We start from the raw sequence: 16,345 nt of genomic DNA on the forward strand, positions 1-16,345 counted from the left end.
TTTATAAACTCCGTGTTGTTCATTTGAAATGTGGTCCTTGATTGATCACACAAGAGATGAAAGTTTTGTTGGGGGTAAATATTGTCTTTATTCTTGATTTAAAAATTTTGTCAATTTGTCAGTGACACCTTTGATGTAAGGAAGAAAAGCTTTCGTATGATGAGAGTTTGAGTCTTTGGGTTGAGATTGAGTGGGAGATTAATGTCTGAGGATGCTCCTATTAATGTAATTTTTGTGGTAACGAGAGTGATGGACACCTTAAAATTGGTTTTTGTTTATGATAACGTTGAGAAACGGCAGGGATGAATAAGTTTCCACCTCCATACACCAAAATACACCAAATCATCCCTGCCATGTATCGGCAACATGTGGGTTTGAGCATTGATGTGGATAGTGCTTGGGTCTCGAAGTCTTCCATAAAGATTTGCAATTGCTGGAACTAGTGGAGACAAAACTGAATTGATTTTGGAAGATAAAATAAGTATTAAACCTACAATGTTTTAGGGGAGATAAGTGGTCTTACTGGATACTGTAGTTGGATTGTTTAGAGTTTCGTCTTTTCGTTTTGTTTCGTTTTTTTCGAATTTTTGTAAAGAGTAAAACGATATCGAAACTTACTAGAATGTCTGAAGGTGAGATAGGGATTGGTTTAAGAAGTTCGATTAAATGAAATGAATTTTTGATGAAGGATGAAGCATTTTCGGCGAGAGCTTGTAGAGTTTTGGCCAAGTACTTTGCCAATGGGTGTGTAGGGCAGTTGTATGTACTGACAATCAGACGTAGAGGAATAACGGGTTTGTGAATTTTAGGTAGGCCATATATTGGAGGTATTCTAAAAGAGTTTTCACGAGGAATTAGAGATTGTTTTATGTTAACAGGAAGAGCGGTTTTATTGATAAAGGCTTTCGGTTGTTTTCTCCATATAGGTTGTTGGATTATAAGGAAGTGGTCTGTAGTCTGAAGTATTAATGAGATTTAATTTATTTATTATTTATTTATTATTAATATTATTTATTATAGATTATTAATGTAAGACAAAGTGTTTAGGATGACGGTGGCATTTCCTTTATCGGCGGGAAGAAGGACCAGATTTGGATTTGACTGAAGTTCTTTCAGGGCTTTTTTCTAGGATTGGCTAATGTTAGGAGTAGGAGGCTTTGACTTTCTAAGAACTCTAGCGATGTCTTGTCTAGTGATTTATTCATCTTCGGAAGGTTAACTGGAGATGCCTTATTCAGTTTGACAGATGATTGTCTCAATTGGAATGTGACTTAAAGTAACAGAGTAATTGAAACCTTATTTTACAGCAACAGTAATAGAAAGTAGCAAGTTTTTTTTCAGCAATTTTCACAGAATCCATTATCAAGTAGTATTTTAAATTTTAAAGGTATAAAAATTGAAAATAAAGTTAACAACATTGTTGATAATATATTTAACACCTAACAAATACAGCTTTAAAGATGTCTTTTAAACAAAATATTAAGATTGTTTAGTGGTACGCTAGATCTCTTAAAGATAACAAAAATTCTTTTTATCAAATTTCAATGGAGGACAAGTTTGATATTGCAATCATTTCTGAAACATGGTATAAACCTACTGATAACACTAAGTTTAACAACTTTAACATCATTGCAATTAATAGAGATAAAAGGTAACGAGGGAGTAACAATTTTTATTTCACATAAAATTATATACGAAGTCATTCAATTTAATCATAATTTTAATCAAAAAATTTAAATTTATGGAATCAATATCGTTCTTGGTAACAACAAACTGACTATAGTAAGTCTACATAAACCCTCCAATGTTAGAGTAAAATCCCAAGACTATATATAAATATATTTAGTCAAATAAAATATGACGCATAATAGGAAGAGACATGTGGAGATTGTCTGCATACTTACATGATGGCAGAGCTTTGGTGGACATATTTTAAATTTAAATTTTTGGTAGTTTATTCCCGATAAAAATGGTGAACTGTATTAAAATAGCACAAGAAAATAGCTTCAGAATAAAAAATTTAATGTTTCTTAAAAACATTTTCTAATATGTATTCTATTCTTAGTATTTACCATGTATAATTGTCATTGTATATCTATTATAAATACCGTAACTTTTAATGAGTTACCTTTAATATAATGCATATCTCATTTAACCGTGTATCATTAAACATGTTTATTAATCGGTCAAAGTTGTGTTTTTGTTCCAGAAAAAAATTTTGTAACATGGGTAAGGTTAATTTCAAACACTTTAGCAAATGGTGTTGTCGCTTGTAAGTACTTGTTACTTTTACACTTCTAAAAAATAACTTTTTAATTCAGTAATACTATTTATTATTTTTAATGAGAAATATCCATCATTTTAGTTGAAAATATGTTCGTTTTGACGTTTCGATTTCCACTTCGGAAAATTTTAAGATTTTAGAACGTAAAAATAAATATATTTAAACTGAAATTGTAGCTTATTCCTAATAAAAATAATAAATATTCTTAAAACAAGATAATAGGATTGAACAATATTTCAACACCACTGTTGTTTTTTCCATTATACTTCTAACGATTCTAAAATATTTTAATTTTTTTAATTCAATTTTATTCGGAAAGCAGTAACTTTTATGCAAACATGTATAAGGCTTTAATTCGGCGTATTATGTTTATGTATTTGAACGTTAGTTTTTATCATGCATATTCGAATGGGTCTCAGAATCTTCGGAAAGGAAACATTTAAATTCCAAACGAGAAAGCCTACTCTGGGTTTTTATTTGTACAAGTTTTATTAACACTTAATAAACGCAGCCGTGTACTCTTTAAATCGTTTTCTCTATGCGTCTAAAAATACAACTTCTCGTGGATATGTACTATTTGTGTTTTCCATATTTTTGCGTAAGAAACACGCTCATTGTGCTGCGATATAACTTCTCATCTTTTTTTTTAATTTAAACCTCATTCTAACCTTGAGTAGAATCTTCTAACATTCTACTCAAGGATATTTTACTTGTAGAAACAATTTCTATAGCCTGCAGATCACTGACCAACGCTTTACGGGCGACATGTTTCTCTAAAAAGTTATTTATTTTAATATGTTACTATAACATGTACTTCCTGCTCGTACTTCCCAACAGAAAGTTGATTTACTTACTATCCTGGTACATATTATATTGTATTTCCAATTGCTGTTTTATTGCCATCAGGTAAATCAGTAGTTTTTGTTTTTAAAGAAGGTCTGCCGTTTTCCAGAGAAGATACTACAGGATTTTTTTATCTTTTTATTATCAATAATTTTAATAGAAATTGAAAAAAACCCAAAAATAAAAGTTTCTAATTATAAATATTTTGTTATATAATAAAGGTGACAAATAAATAATAACAATTAATAATATATATGTTTGTCATCAATAGAGCTTTTATAATAGTGCACATTTGATTGTAATTTTTGTACCTCTTGAACAGATGAAAACGGTTCCAACGGTCCCCCATTTCTTTTATCTAATTCAAAGTACTCAATTAAATTTAAAACTTTCTTATGCTTGTGAGGTAAGAGTTTATCCAGGCATAATCTAAAAAAAATCAGTAGAACATTTTCTTTTTTTTTAATATTATTTAGAACAACATATTACAACCATCTTGTCTTGCTTATAAGTTTATAGTCGTTGACTTTGACGTAAGTCATAAGTACACCGTAGCCAACCTACACTATTGTACCAAGGAGCGGCTAAAGACACAGTGGTGCTCTCTACTTTGCGCATGAGTCAAATTATTTACAACGTTGTCGTGTTATAACACATTGACACAGGACAGAAAACAATTGATATTTGTTCTGTGACATTGACATCTCCAGGAAATTTAAAATGTCAGCTGTTTGATTCATTGTTTAATGTTTACTTCATTGATTTCAAAAACAAAAACACGTTTCTCAGTACGAAGTTTATAATTGAAGTAGAAATAATATTGCTGAGTTTTATATTTTTCCTTTTTGGGACTGTAATCCAATTAGATATTAATATGAAGGTTTACTAAATATATAGGAAGCCTGAAAGATTTATTTGGATAACTAATTGATGAAATTTTAACTTTCCCTTGAAAGACACACTTCACCTACCATGTGTACAAGTGAAAATTCGAATGAATAAATTAAAATCAATGTAAGGATAGATACAATAATATAAATAAATTAAAAAAAAGCGTTTTTACAAAAAGTTTTATTAAAATATATACACAGTTTAATAATTATAAAATTATATCATAGTTTTTACATAATTATGTTCATCAGAAGGGTTTGTTAAAATGCATTTTTCTGACAATAAAACGGATTTCATTGAGGACAACTCACTGTTTCCTAGCATATTGGGTTTTTTTAGCATTCTTTTTTTCTTAGTAGAATAAAAGCTTTGTTGCTTCCGTATTTTCTTATTTGCTGGTTCTTTATTATTTATAACTGCAGCAGATTGAACGTCATGGTGTAAATTACTTTTTAATAAATTTATGCTGTTCCTGTGTACTTTTAAAGCATGCTCTACTATACTATCATCAAGTTATCATCAAGCCCATATAAGTATTTTTATGGTATTTTTCATATAAAAATGCGTGCACGTCACAATTTATATAAAGTGGCGTCACTTATATTTAAAATTTCCAGAACGTCAACCTTAGAGTTCAAATTTTCCTAACACAGCTACTAATACGAAACCCATACGGAACTGCTCGATCTTTCATAGGCGTCAACGTGGTATAATAATCAGAAAAATCTAAATATTATTATATTGGGAATTTTAGAATTATATTTATTAAATAACCAAAAACATTTGTTATTATTAATAATATAAATTTTATGAAATAATGCTATAAGTCTAATATTCCACAAAATAATAATTTTAATTAAATATATGCGACAATTGTACGCAACTGATACGGGAATACTTCAAATTTTTTGACAGTTCAGCGTGTGGCAAAATGGTTTTAAAGGGTTGTCGCTTTTTTAGAGTAAGAATTTTGTTTATGTTTTGATTTCTTACACAGTTTGATCATAATATATTATATTAATAAATTGTATTTATAAATACATATTAAATTTAGATTAATAGCTTTAAAAACTAATTATTGTTGTGTATTGTGATTGTGACATGCCAAAACAACTAAATAGTCTGTAGAAAGCTTATAAGCTTTCATATAAGATAGATTATTTTGAACAAGAAATAATGGCGGGACGTTTTTACTATTAATGCTCTAAAAGTGCTAAGTTTAAAATTTAGAATATATAATTTTGTATTAAAATGTTTTCTTATATATTTTAGTGTCTTCCAGTAACCTTAAAACTAAGTGTATTTACTGTTAATATAATAGTTTGACAAATAGTTGACATTTTAAAAATTCCCCACTTACTTACTATTCTGATGTTTTGGCAACGTTGTGGGGTTCTGACGTAAATCTTGAATGACGTGCACGCATTTTTATATAAAGAATACTATACTTTTTGTCATTTTTTCACTTTTGCGGAAACTTAAATAAACACATTCCTTAACTAGAAAATGAGATTAACTTTTTCTGTAAATTAATGGCAAAATAAAATACACTTACCATACAATTTCAAACCTCAATATAAAATTAGTTGTGAAAACAACTATTTGTGTAATATAAATAACTTCTAAATGAAAAAACAGGACAAAAAAACAGCAATAAGTCCAACAAACTGACAGCCACAATTAAAAAAACCAGAAACGTCACAAATTGTACTTAAGATCGTCTTTTCTGTAACTTTTTTACCCATTTTCGATGTACTGATTTAGAGCGTTCATAAAAATAACATGTCTTTATTTAATAGCAGGCTCTAGATGGTTTGATAATATAGCATTTGAACTATTTGCTATTTGAACAATAGCAGCAGTTTAATCGTGATATTTGAATTTCTGGTGTATTGATGTATTTAAATATTGATAAACAAATTTATTAGTTGATCAACAACTAAAGATATACTACATAAAATGTCCTTAAAAATCTACAATTCCAATAAAAGGAAACTGGGTCGCCCTATATCTATGCCAATAAAGTGTTTGGAACTAATACATTAAAATGTTATCGAACAGAAATAAAGTGGGTGAAGGCGTATGCAATAAAACTTGTTTTCTGGGGTCATATAATTTAGATACCTTTCTCTTATTTCATATTTATTTATTAAATCAGTCTAATAAGAGGAGTGTTTGTACAAAGATTAGCAAAATGACACTAGTCAGGATGGATGTCCTTAGAATTGGTAAGTGAATGATTACTTTACTTGTTATAAAATTATTTGAAATTATTTTGTATATTTTTTAAATATAATTAAGATTCAACAAATTAAAAATGAGAGTATGAAAACTATATAAAGATAAAAGATAATGTGCATAGTATATTATTTTGTATTTATACACTATTTTACGTAGGCCATACAATAAAGTCCACGGATAGACCAGAGAAATCAGCAAATAAAAAGCCTTTTGTGACACTCTTTGATTCAGATATCTAACAACTGCTTTTGATAAATTTGGTGATAACAATATGTAATAATCACAATATGCAAATGATTAAACGTCATTTTTTACTTGTAAACCATATATAAACAATGTAAGATAGCTATTTCATTTTAAATACTAAAGATGAAGACCGGAAAATTATATGCAAAAGCAGATTTTAGCAGCAAATTTTACTTTTAAAGTCCTTTAAAATAAGTGTTTGTAAAGTTATTTTTGTTAATTTTTTCTTTAGTTATTGCAAAAATAGCTTTAAAAGTTTTTTTTTAGAAAATTATTAATAACTTATCTAAAAATACACCAAAAACTTCAAATTCGCGTGATAGTAAGGACAATAACACATGAATATAACATTTTAAGTATATAAAAATTTCAAGAAATTTTACTTAACGGTTATTGAAAAATTGAAATTGTTTATCCCAGAAAGCTTTTATCTACGTTATTATGCGTAAAATATTAGTTCTACATAAGTTCTGATAGAATCTGATAGAATTCTGATAAATTCTTATTCTTCTTCTTCTTCCTTCTTGTATGTAGGCTTTGAAGCCTATTTCTTCTTTAATATTAGCCTTATAAATTGTTTAAATTGTAGCACCATCTTTTTCTTTGTTTGCCAAAACTTCTTCGTCCATTTGGTGACTTATCTCGTGCTATTCATACTATCCTATCCTCTGCTATTCTACTAATGTGTTCGTTCCCCTCCTGTTTCCGTTTTTTCATCCATCCGTTTATGTCTTCTATATTGCATGCTCTTTTTATGTTTTCGCTTCTCTCCCTATCCAACAGACTTTTCCCTGATATTCGTCGAAGTATCTTCATCTCTTTTGTTTCTAGTAATCGTCTCGTTTTAGATGTGTCAGGTCTGGGGTATTTGATGTTTTGTACTTCGTGTAGGCCTCTCGTTTCTCTTTACATTTCTCTTTTATTTCTATTCTGGACCATGGTGTATTGTTATTGTTTTTTTGTTCAGTATGACTTTGCGTTTTCTTAGAGCTTCTGTTGATGCTTCTTCAATGTGGTTTTTAATTTTCTCCCAGCTGGCGTTTATATCTTCGATGTCGTCTATTTGTTTCAGTTGTATCTTCTGTTCTAGCCTCCTTTGGTACATTTCTCTTGTAGAGTCGTTCCACAGTAATTCTACATTGAACTTTTCCTCTCCCTGCGTTTGCTGAGTTTAGTTCGGATATCTAGAATCTGCTTTGGGTGGATTTTTCTATTAGTGACTATAAAATCAATCATAGATTTGTGCCCCCTGGAGTTTTCAAATGTATATTTATACTGGAGCTTATGGTCGAAAAAACTATTATTGATTCTCAGTTCGTTAAAAGCACAGAGATTAGCCATGAGTTCTCCATTTGCGTTGACATGGTTTTCATTAAATCTTTGTTTTACTCCTGGAACTATTTCATATCCGATTCGTGCATGAAAGTCACCCATAAGAATTAAGGGTTCTTCATGAGGTATTTAATCCAGGATGGTTTGCAATTGTTCGTAGAAATGCCTCTCGTTCCTCCTTAGGTTTGCAGTCCTCGGGGCTATAGATAGATATGACATTTAATTTTCGGTAGTCCATTGTGATGTTCATATGTATTATTCTTTCGGAGATATAACGGCAGTTATTTATGTTGCTTTTAAATTTTTTATGGACAAGTATACCTACGCCTGCTCCAGCTCGTTCTTCTTTCTTCACTCCACTGTATGCTAGAAAATATTGGTTATAGTCTCTTTGGCCTTTACCTTTCTTCTTGGTTTCTTGGATTGCGCAAATGTCTACGTTTTTATTTATCAGTTCTTCTATTACCTCTTGGTCTTTGTTGTTGAAAAATGTAATGTTCCATGTTGTTAATATGATTGTGGGCTTATTTTTCCTTCTCGTTTTCCTTTTCTTTGCGTGGTTCGTCATCTTAGGTTCCGAGGTTGAAATCGGTTCTTTGAGCCCTGTTTTCTTTTACAATGGGTAGGATGCTAACCTGGCCCATCAACCCTCCTCTTTTATCCGGGCTTGGGACCGGCTGTGAGCATGAACGCAACTTCTGAGCTACTCAATCCACCCAATCATCGCGCTCATAACCTCCAGGAGATTTAAAAGAAAGGCTTATTTCATCAAAATAAATTGTTTAATGAATACAAAATTTATGTTAAATATTGTAAAATAGGTTTAGAAAAGTGCACGTTGCGTTTCCAGCACATAGCGTTTAGTTTCCGAAAAATATAATTTAAATGGTTTTAAATATGAACAACGCACACTGTCCGGAACATAGGTCGTAACCGGTTGGTAAGGATAATGTGCATTAGATGTCCGTCGTTCTCCCCTTGTTGTTTATTTAGGAACTTGTTTGATTTTGATACAGAGTATTTAAAAAAATAATTTTCGAGGCTATTTTGTCATTTATGCATGTGTTTTTATTGCTTTGTGACAATTAATCACGGAAGTGATAAACAAGTAGGACTTTTGTACGGAAGTGATACTTCTTCTTTTTAAAAATACTTTTTGGTTTGATATGTATGGCTTCGTTAAATGTAGTATTTTGTTTTTTAACTGAAGGTGAAATTAAATTTAAAACATATTTAAACTGAATCCTATTCATTCTAAAATAATTGTTAAACCTATTAATTATTATTAAATTCCTAATTGTTTATCACTTCCGTGATTAATTGTCACAAATCAATAAAAACACATGCATAAATGACAAAATAGCCTCGAAAATTATTTTTTTTTAATTACTCTGTATCAAAAGCAAACAAAGACCTAAATAAAGAACAAGGGGAAAACGACGGGTATCTAATTAACATTATCCTTACAAACCGGTTACGACTCGTTACGCAGCCGTCGGCATCAGTAAAATATTGTTTTCGAATATACTGAACAAGTGTCTGAAACGCAATGTTCCGGACAGTGTGCGTTGTTCATATTTAAAACCATTTAAATTATATTTTTCGGAAACGCTATGTGCTGGAAACGCAACGTGCACGATAATATGCCACGACCTTCATAAACATTTAAAATAATTCAGACGCATCGACATATAGGAAGTTAAGTTATTTATTCGGAATGTTGGCATTTTTACACGAATTTGAAAAAAAAAATCAATGTCCTACGACCGCTTAGAACCTGAGTTAGCATTTTTTGTATTTCTCGATTTTACTATTTTTAAAACTGAATAATTCATAAATTCAAAATAAAAGTCACGATGTCTCTGTTTCTAATCAACGAAAATTGATGTTTTTTTTAATTTGAGGCACCTCGTTACAGAGATCCTTAAAATTGAATTACTTTATTTACGAATTATTTATTGAAGCGAGTAATTTGTTTAAACAATTTAAAATAAATATTTATATTGTAAAATTTCACTTTTCTCTTATTATTAGTATTAGAAAAGGTTATGAAAAGAGAGGTAACTTTAATATTTATATATTATAGTTACAAACAAAATATCTTTTAAAAATAAATATAAAATCAATAAAAACTTTCCAATGGTTATTGCAAATAATGATTATTCGAATTTCAAAATAATTTAATACCAAACTGATAAATCCAAATCAAATCAAATCAAATCAAATCAAATTAATTTAAATCAAATCAAATCAACGCAATCCAAATCAAATAAATTAAATTAAAAAACATCACTCCGTGCGTAGACGGTAAGAAAGCTATGCTTCCCCTTCTCGGTCACTCGCGGAGTGCCATATCTTTCCTTTAATTAATCCAACATTTTACAAATACATATAAGATTAATAATTAGACATCGTTTTTTGTGTAATATTTATTATATTACTAATAGAAAACACTGCCATTTTGTCTATATAAAAGCATAAAATAAACTTAACTTGATTAAATTGTAAAAAATTTGTTTCAAATTTTGAAAAAATTGTAAACTACATCCACAGAATAATAAAACAATTATTGTTATTTATTCTGTGACTACATCATTAAATGCTTGACATTGAAAGTCGTCTATATTCTTTGTCTATATTCTTTGCGTCTATATTCTTTGTTGAAAGTGTCATCGAGTGCCATAGTCTAAGGACTAGTATGCACTCCTATGTGCATCGCCCCGACTTTCTACCTCATACGAAATTTATGATTGGCCGATGGAGTAGGAAATGCACATATTAATACAAAATAAAGTGTATAAAAAGGGTGCATTTTCCAAGCCAATTGGCAGTTACTAATTACATACATATACACTTTCAAATTACACAATTCATACACACATAAACACACTCAACCACATACTACACCAACATGCCACGAACACGATCAAAAGCACGAAAACAGAAACAACCACCAAAAACCACCAAAATCACCAGCTACAGAATGGGACACTGATTCAGACACACATTCCACATCATCACACACATCACAAGTGTCTATCACCATAGATGGACACAAACCAAGGTCGCCACATAATTGGCAGCAGGCTCTGGGAAAGATCTGCCATCAAAATCCTGAGGCGGCCAGCATTCACTTCACATCAATAGCAGAAAAAATACAAAAAAAAACAGGGGAAATCACCACTCACATCTGAACAAATCAAACAAATACAGTAATCTCTCTTTATACCGATTCCCTATATAACGATAATTCCTCTATAACGATGAAAATAGTAAGCGTTGGTTGGTTCGTCATAAGGACAATGTATTAATTCGTTCTCTATACCGATACGTTCTCTCTTTATAGCGATAACTGTTCAGCGTTTAATAGTCGATGACAAATGTGTTATGTTTAAAGTTCAGACCACCTGAGTCACGAGTGGCAAGGTCATTATCCAGCAGTTGTTTTGTTTTGCGCTTAAGGAATGCGGCCACCTATTCTACTCAATTTTATCAGAGGGTTACGTGACTTTTATTGATCGAGCGGCGTGCCTAACTGTTATCACATAGATGTTGTCATCTATTGACGACTTTTAATTTCCAGATTGAGTTGTGTCTCAGTGTGTCAACAGTCAATATGTTTTCAAAAAAGCTTAAAGTGCTCTCGATGGAGGAAAAGTTATCGATAACTCTAGCAGTAGAGAGAGGTGAAAAGCAATCGTATGTCGTTCGCCGTACGGGGCTGTCTCAGTCAACTGTGGCTACGATATGGAAGGACAGAAAAAAGTGGCTTGAAGCGGAGATGGAGGGCGGTAGCAGGAAGAAGTTGCGGAAACCTCAGTACGAAGATTTAGATCGCGCTATGCTTCAGTGGTTCCAGCAGCAGCGTATGGACCATATTCCACTTTCTGGGCCTGTGGTCAGGACAAAAGCTGAGTTCTTTGCAACTGAGCTTGGAATTAAGAATTTCAAGGCATCTGAGGGTTGGCTGAGCAAGTGGAAGCTGCGGCACAAGATCAACTACGTGATTGATCAACAAGATTGGTTTTTAAAATGACACCAAACAGAACTTTAAAACTTAAATCGGAAAAGTGCGTTGGTGGAAAGCTCTCTAAGGAAAGCATTACAGTTTTAGTGGCGGCTAACGTGATAGGTTCGGTGAAGCAAAAATTGTTATTGATAGGGAAGTCGAAAAACCCACGTTGCTTCAAAAACATAAAAAATCTACCGGTGACCTATAAAGCAAACAAGAGTGCGTGGATGACTTCGGAAATTTTTGAAGAAGCGATAAGAAAGTGGGGAATAAACAAAGAAACTTTGTTTTCTGTCAGCAAACACAACGAGTGTCCTTCAGCTCATGGACCAAAGTGTCATCAAGAGTTTGAAAAGCCATTACAGGAGAAGACTTTTGATGGAATTGGTTGAGAACAATGGCGATCTTAAACTAAACATTCTTGACGCGATCCTAACGATTAGTAAATCCTGGGACGAAGTGACGGGCAATATAATAAAACATTCCTTCAAACACGCAGAATGGCTGAAAGATCAAGGATTGACTGATGATGACGATGACCTTCCATTAGATATTTGGGCCAGACAGTTTGAACTTACTATCACCTACAGATTTTAAAGAAGTTGATGAAAATGTAGCTACAACATCTTGACTTTCTGACGAGGACATCCTACAAGCAGTTCGTGTAGAAGAAGAAAACAGTGACCCGGAAGTGGAAGCAGAGCCAGAACCAGCTACGACCCCTCAGCAGACATTGGATGCGGTAAAACTACTGCATCGATTCTTCATCCACCAGGAAGACGACATGAGTGCTGTGAAAGATTTTATTCGTCTTCAAGACAAGATCAGGTCAGTTCTGTGGAAAGGGAAACGGAAACAGATCATGGTGAAATATATTTTACAGTAGCATATCATTTTGTTATTGTACAGTATACATGTTTTAGTTGTACAATCATTTTTTTTATACTGTATTGCTTATATTATTCTTTGATAAATCTGTGGTGTATAATACAGTGTTAATTCAGTTATATTCGTTTTGATAAATTTTTTAAATTAAAATAGGTTATTTAGTACAGTATTATTAATATAACAGTACCGAATTTTGTCTCTCTATATAACGATCTCTCCTTATAACGATAAAAATTCCCGGTCCCTTGCATATCGTTATAGAGAGAGAGGACTGTAATAACCAATGCCCTCAAATAAACCAGTAAACACCTAAAAACTCTGCCACCCTCTCCTTACCTCCACCCCGACCATCCACACCCATACCCCCACCTACACCAAAAAACCCCGCCACAAAACAGACACTACACACACATATACTACATCACAATAATCCCGAAGAAATTTTCTAGCCATAGAAAATTTCTCAGAACCCTCAAAAACCACAATCTCCTTGGAGATACCCCTTTCAGCCTGGAAATGGAACCTTCCGAAAACCAGGCCATCCTCTGCACAACAGGTCCTGTTCCCAACATAAGAGAGTGGGAAGAGGATCTGCAAGCCATCACAGACCACAGTCACATATCCATATCCAAGCGAAAACCCGCAGAATACATAGACACAAATAACACAACACCAAGAACACTCACCATACCAAAGAATACACAAAGCAACACACACACAGAACAACACAACCCTACCCGGTCCGCATCCAAAGCAGATATTCTTTACTGCGATCCTCCATCCCCTAATCCCAGTAACCACACTCCCTCACAATTACAATACTCACTCTCACCAACACACACTCATCCAACACCATCACCCATACACACACCCATACATACACCGACCCCACCTCAACAAACAACTCACAACTCTATCAACCTCAAACCGCAAACACACAACAACCACAACTCACCGCTCCAAATGATTCACAAACCTTTCACTTAGTCATAGCCGGAGTCGGAAAAAACCTTTCCCAGAAAACCATCGAGGATAACTTATCCGAAAACAGATTTCCTTTTACGAAAATAGTTCGCATAATTGCCCGCACCACAAACCAACCCACCTCATATCAGAGTTTTCACGAACTCCAAATCTAAATTCGCCTATGCACTTTCGAACGGTATCAAGATCGAGGGAGAACGGCTAAATTGCGAGATTCTGAGATCTAGCAATTCCGTTCCAGTTCGATTGAATGTTGCAAAAGCGGACATCTCAGCAACGAATGCTCCAAAAAATCATTCATTTGTCCATTCTGTGGACTAGAGCACAGGTCTACTGCATGCCCCACGATATCTGTCCCCAAATGCCCGAACTGTAATGGTCCCTATCCCGCCTTCTCACCAAGGTGTCCACACCGAAACACACAACTCAAAAACTACAAACAAACCCAACCTGTATACACTCTTAAATAAATCCCGTCATACGACATGATGTTCAACACACTATATGGATACGCCATAACCACCTCCTGTTTTAATAACATAATAAACCAAACCTTCACCCGTACATAAACACACAACACTACACCTACATGCACACCGATATACACATACCAAAACCCACACACATCATTCAAACACACACTTAGCATTTATCCTCATTTTACCTCCACCAAGCTCACAATCATAAACATATAGAAAAAGCCAACAACACACAACCAATAACTATACTAATATTCCACATTCATAAACACCTAATCACAACACCAAATAATAAACAGTGAGCCCCACACACACTCCTTAAGAGTCAACTTCAAATCACAAGGATAGGGGGAGATTGTGCAATGAGATTGGAGATTTCCCAATCTCATTGCACAACGATACCTGATCCTAGGTGAGGACATAGCCACAGCTATCCTCCACGCGTTTTACCCAAACAAACAAAAGGCCAACAATCTGAAAGGAACCGTTTTCCCATGGAACTTGTACTTAGTAGCGGGCTTGGTCCACGTCCACACGGTTCCAAAAAGGCGGAAATAACTCTTCTGAATACGAAGTACTCAAGCCATGGTTAGTGAAGCCTAGCTTTACCACCCTTTACTACGGTCCCCATGTAGGGTGTCCTACGCCTGGGGGCCTCCTTCACGGGGCTCTGCTCCCTGTTTGTCCTGACTCTTTTACTAGGACCTTTTTCGACTTAAACCGAGTTTTATTTTACTATCCTGCCTAATTAAGATGGAAACGCAGAGGCAACTTCGGATTGACTAACCGAAGCCCTCTGTAGAGCACCTAGGGAGCTGATATGGAGTTATTTCCTGTGAAGACGCTAACCTCCCTCCTATGGTGACAAAAGAAGCACAGTATAAATAACAACTATACTCCGTATCATGGTACAATGAATACACAGTATATTCATTGTATCATGCCACAGACTAAATAACTCTACACCTCATTCAAATTCGACGTGCAGTAAAAGTAAACAAAACCAGGCTATGCTACGTAAGACTCCATAGGCGTGCGGTTTTGCTTTCGTATTTCCTATCAAATTAATAAAACAGTATGTACAATTAAAGATTTGTTTACTATGAACAACGAAGATAAAATATACAATGTTAGTATTATTTTCAAGGAAATTCAAAATTAGCTTCACTACTGTAAAATAAAAAGAAACTAATGGTTTGACAAAAATAATAAAGCAGTAATTGCAACGTTGTTTTGACACTTAAACGATCGAAATCGAAACATCAAATACACTTATTTTTTAAAGTAAATTGTGTGTTAGTTCGCCTCAAAAGAAGTAACTTATTATTATGTTTTCAGTTTTTATTTGAAAAACAATAAAACTCACGTGATCCAGATTACAAATGTTACCAGAAATTGAAATCTCATTTTACATAAATTTCGTAAATTTGAATACAGATATACCTTAACTTAAAATGTTTTCATAAATGTAAATTTTGTATTAAAAAAATATAAGGTGCACTTGAAGAAGTGCCGCCAGAAGTAAAAACTTCTTAAATTGCGTTGAAATTATGATTACTAATATCTAAGAGCTTCCGGTTTAAACGGCGCTGCCAGTCATGAACTGAGCTCTTAATCGCACCCCATTCGTTTTTTAAGGAAAACGAAGTTTCAAACAAAAACCTATGCAAATGTCCGAGAAAATCATTCGTCAAACATTCTACATATCTGACTAATAAATAAAACAAAAAACTCACAGTGTAAATTAATATTTTATTCATAATCAGAGTCTGACGTGCTGCTCTCATTAACTACGTTAATTATCAGTGGTTCAACTTGAGTCTCAATGATATTGTCAAGATCCCACATCTTTTGTTCGACTTTTTGCTGAACATGCTGTATACATTTTTGCCATTTGGCAGATGTAATACGCGTAATTCCTTCATGAAAAAGATTTTTCATATCTGAAAATTTAAACGTAGTATTCTTCTCTGCAATATAATTTTTTAAGTCTGCCCAAATTAACTCAATCGGATTAAGCTCGCAGTGGTATGGCGGAAGTCTCAATACTATTTGATTTTTTTCTTTAGCTATTTCATCTACAATATACTTAGTATATTCTTTTTTATGGTTATTTACAATAGCCAAAAGCTCGACTTTTAGAAG

General features: G+C 33.0%; 1 protein-coding gene across 4 annotated transcripts in view; it reads left to right on the forward strand.

Moving 5' to 3' along the window:
• The first annotated feature begins 2,173 nt into the window (after positions 1-2,173).
• LOC140448099 (glyoxylate reductase/hydroxypyruvate reductase-like) overlaps positions 2,174-16,345 on the forward strand; it is a 33,694-nt gene continuing 19,522 nt past the window's right edge. The window contains exon 1 of one of the 4 annotated variants that reach the window (XM_072541164.1): positions 2,174-2,272. Coding sequence is in view for 3 of the 4 variants with exons in the window: in XM_072541157.1 (XP_072397258.1) it covers positions 6,066-6,246 (181 nt within the window). In the remaining variant the exon portion in view is untranslated. Of the gene's footprint in view, positions 2,273-5,844; positions 6,247-16,345 lie in introns of those variants that run through there. The other 3 variants (XM_072541161.1, XM_072541158.1, XM_072541157.1) reach the window with 3 other exon arrangements.

This window comes from Diabrotica undecimpunctata, chromosome 8 (assembly GCF_040954645.1).
Source record: "Diabrotica undecimpunctata isolate CICGRU chromosome 8, icDiaUnde3, whole genome shotgun sequence".
Classification (NCBI taxonomy): Eukaryota; Metazoa; Arthropoda; class Insecta; order Coleoptera; family Chrysomelidae; genus Diabrotica; species Diabrotica undecimpunctata.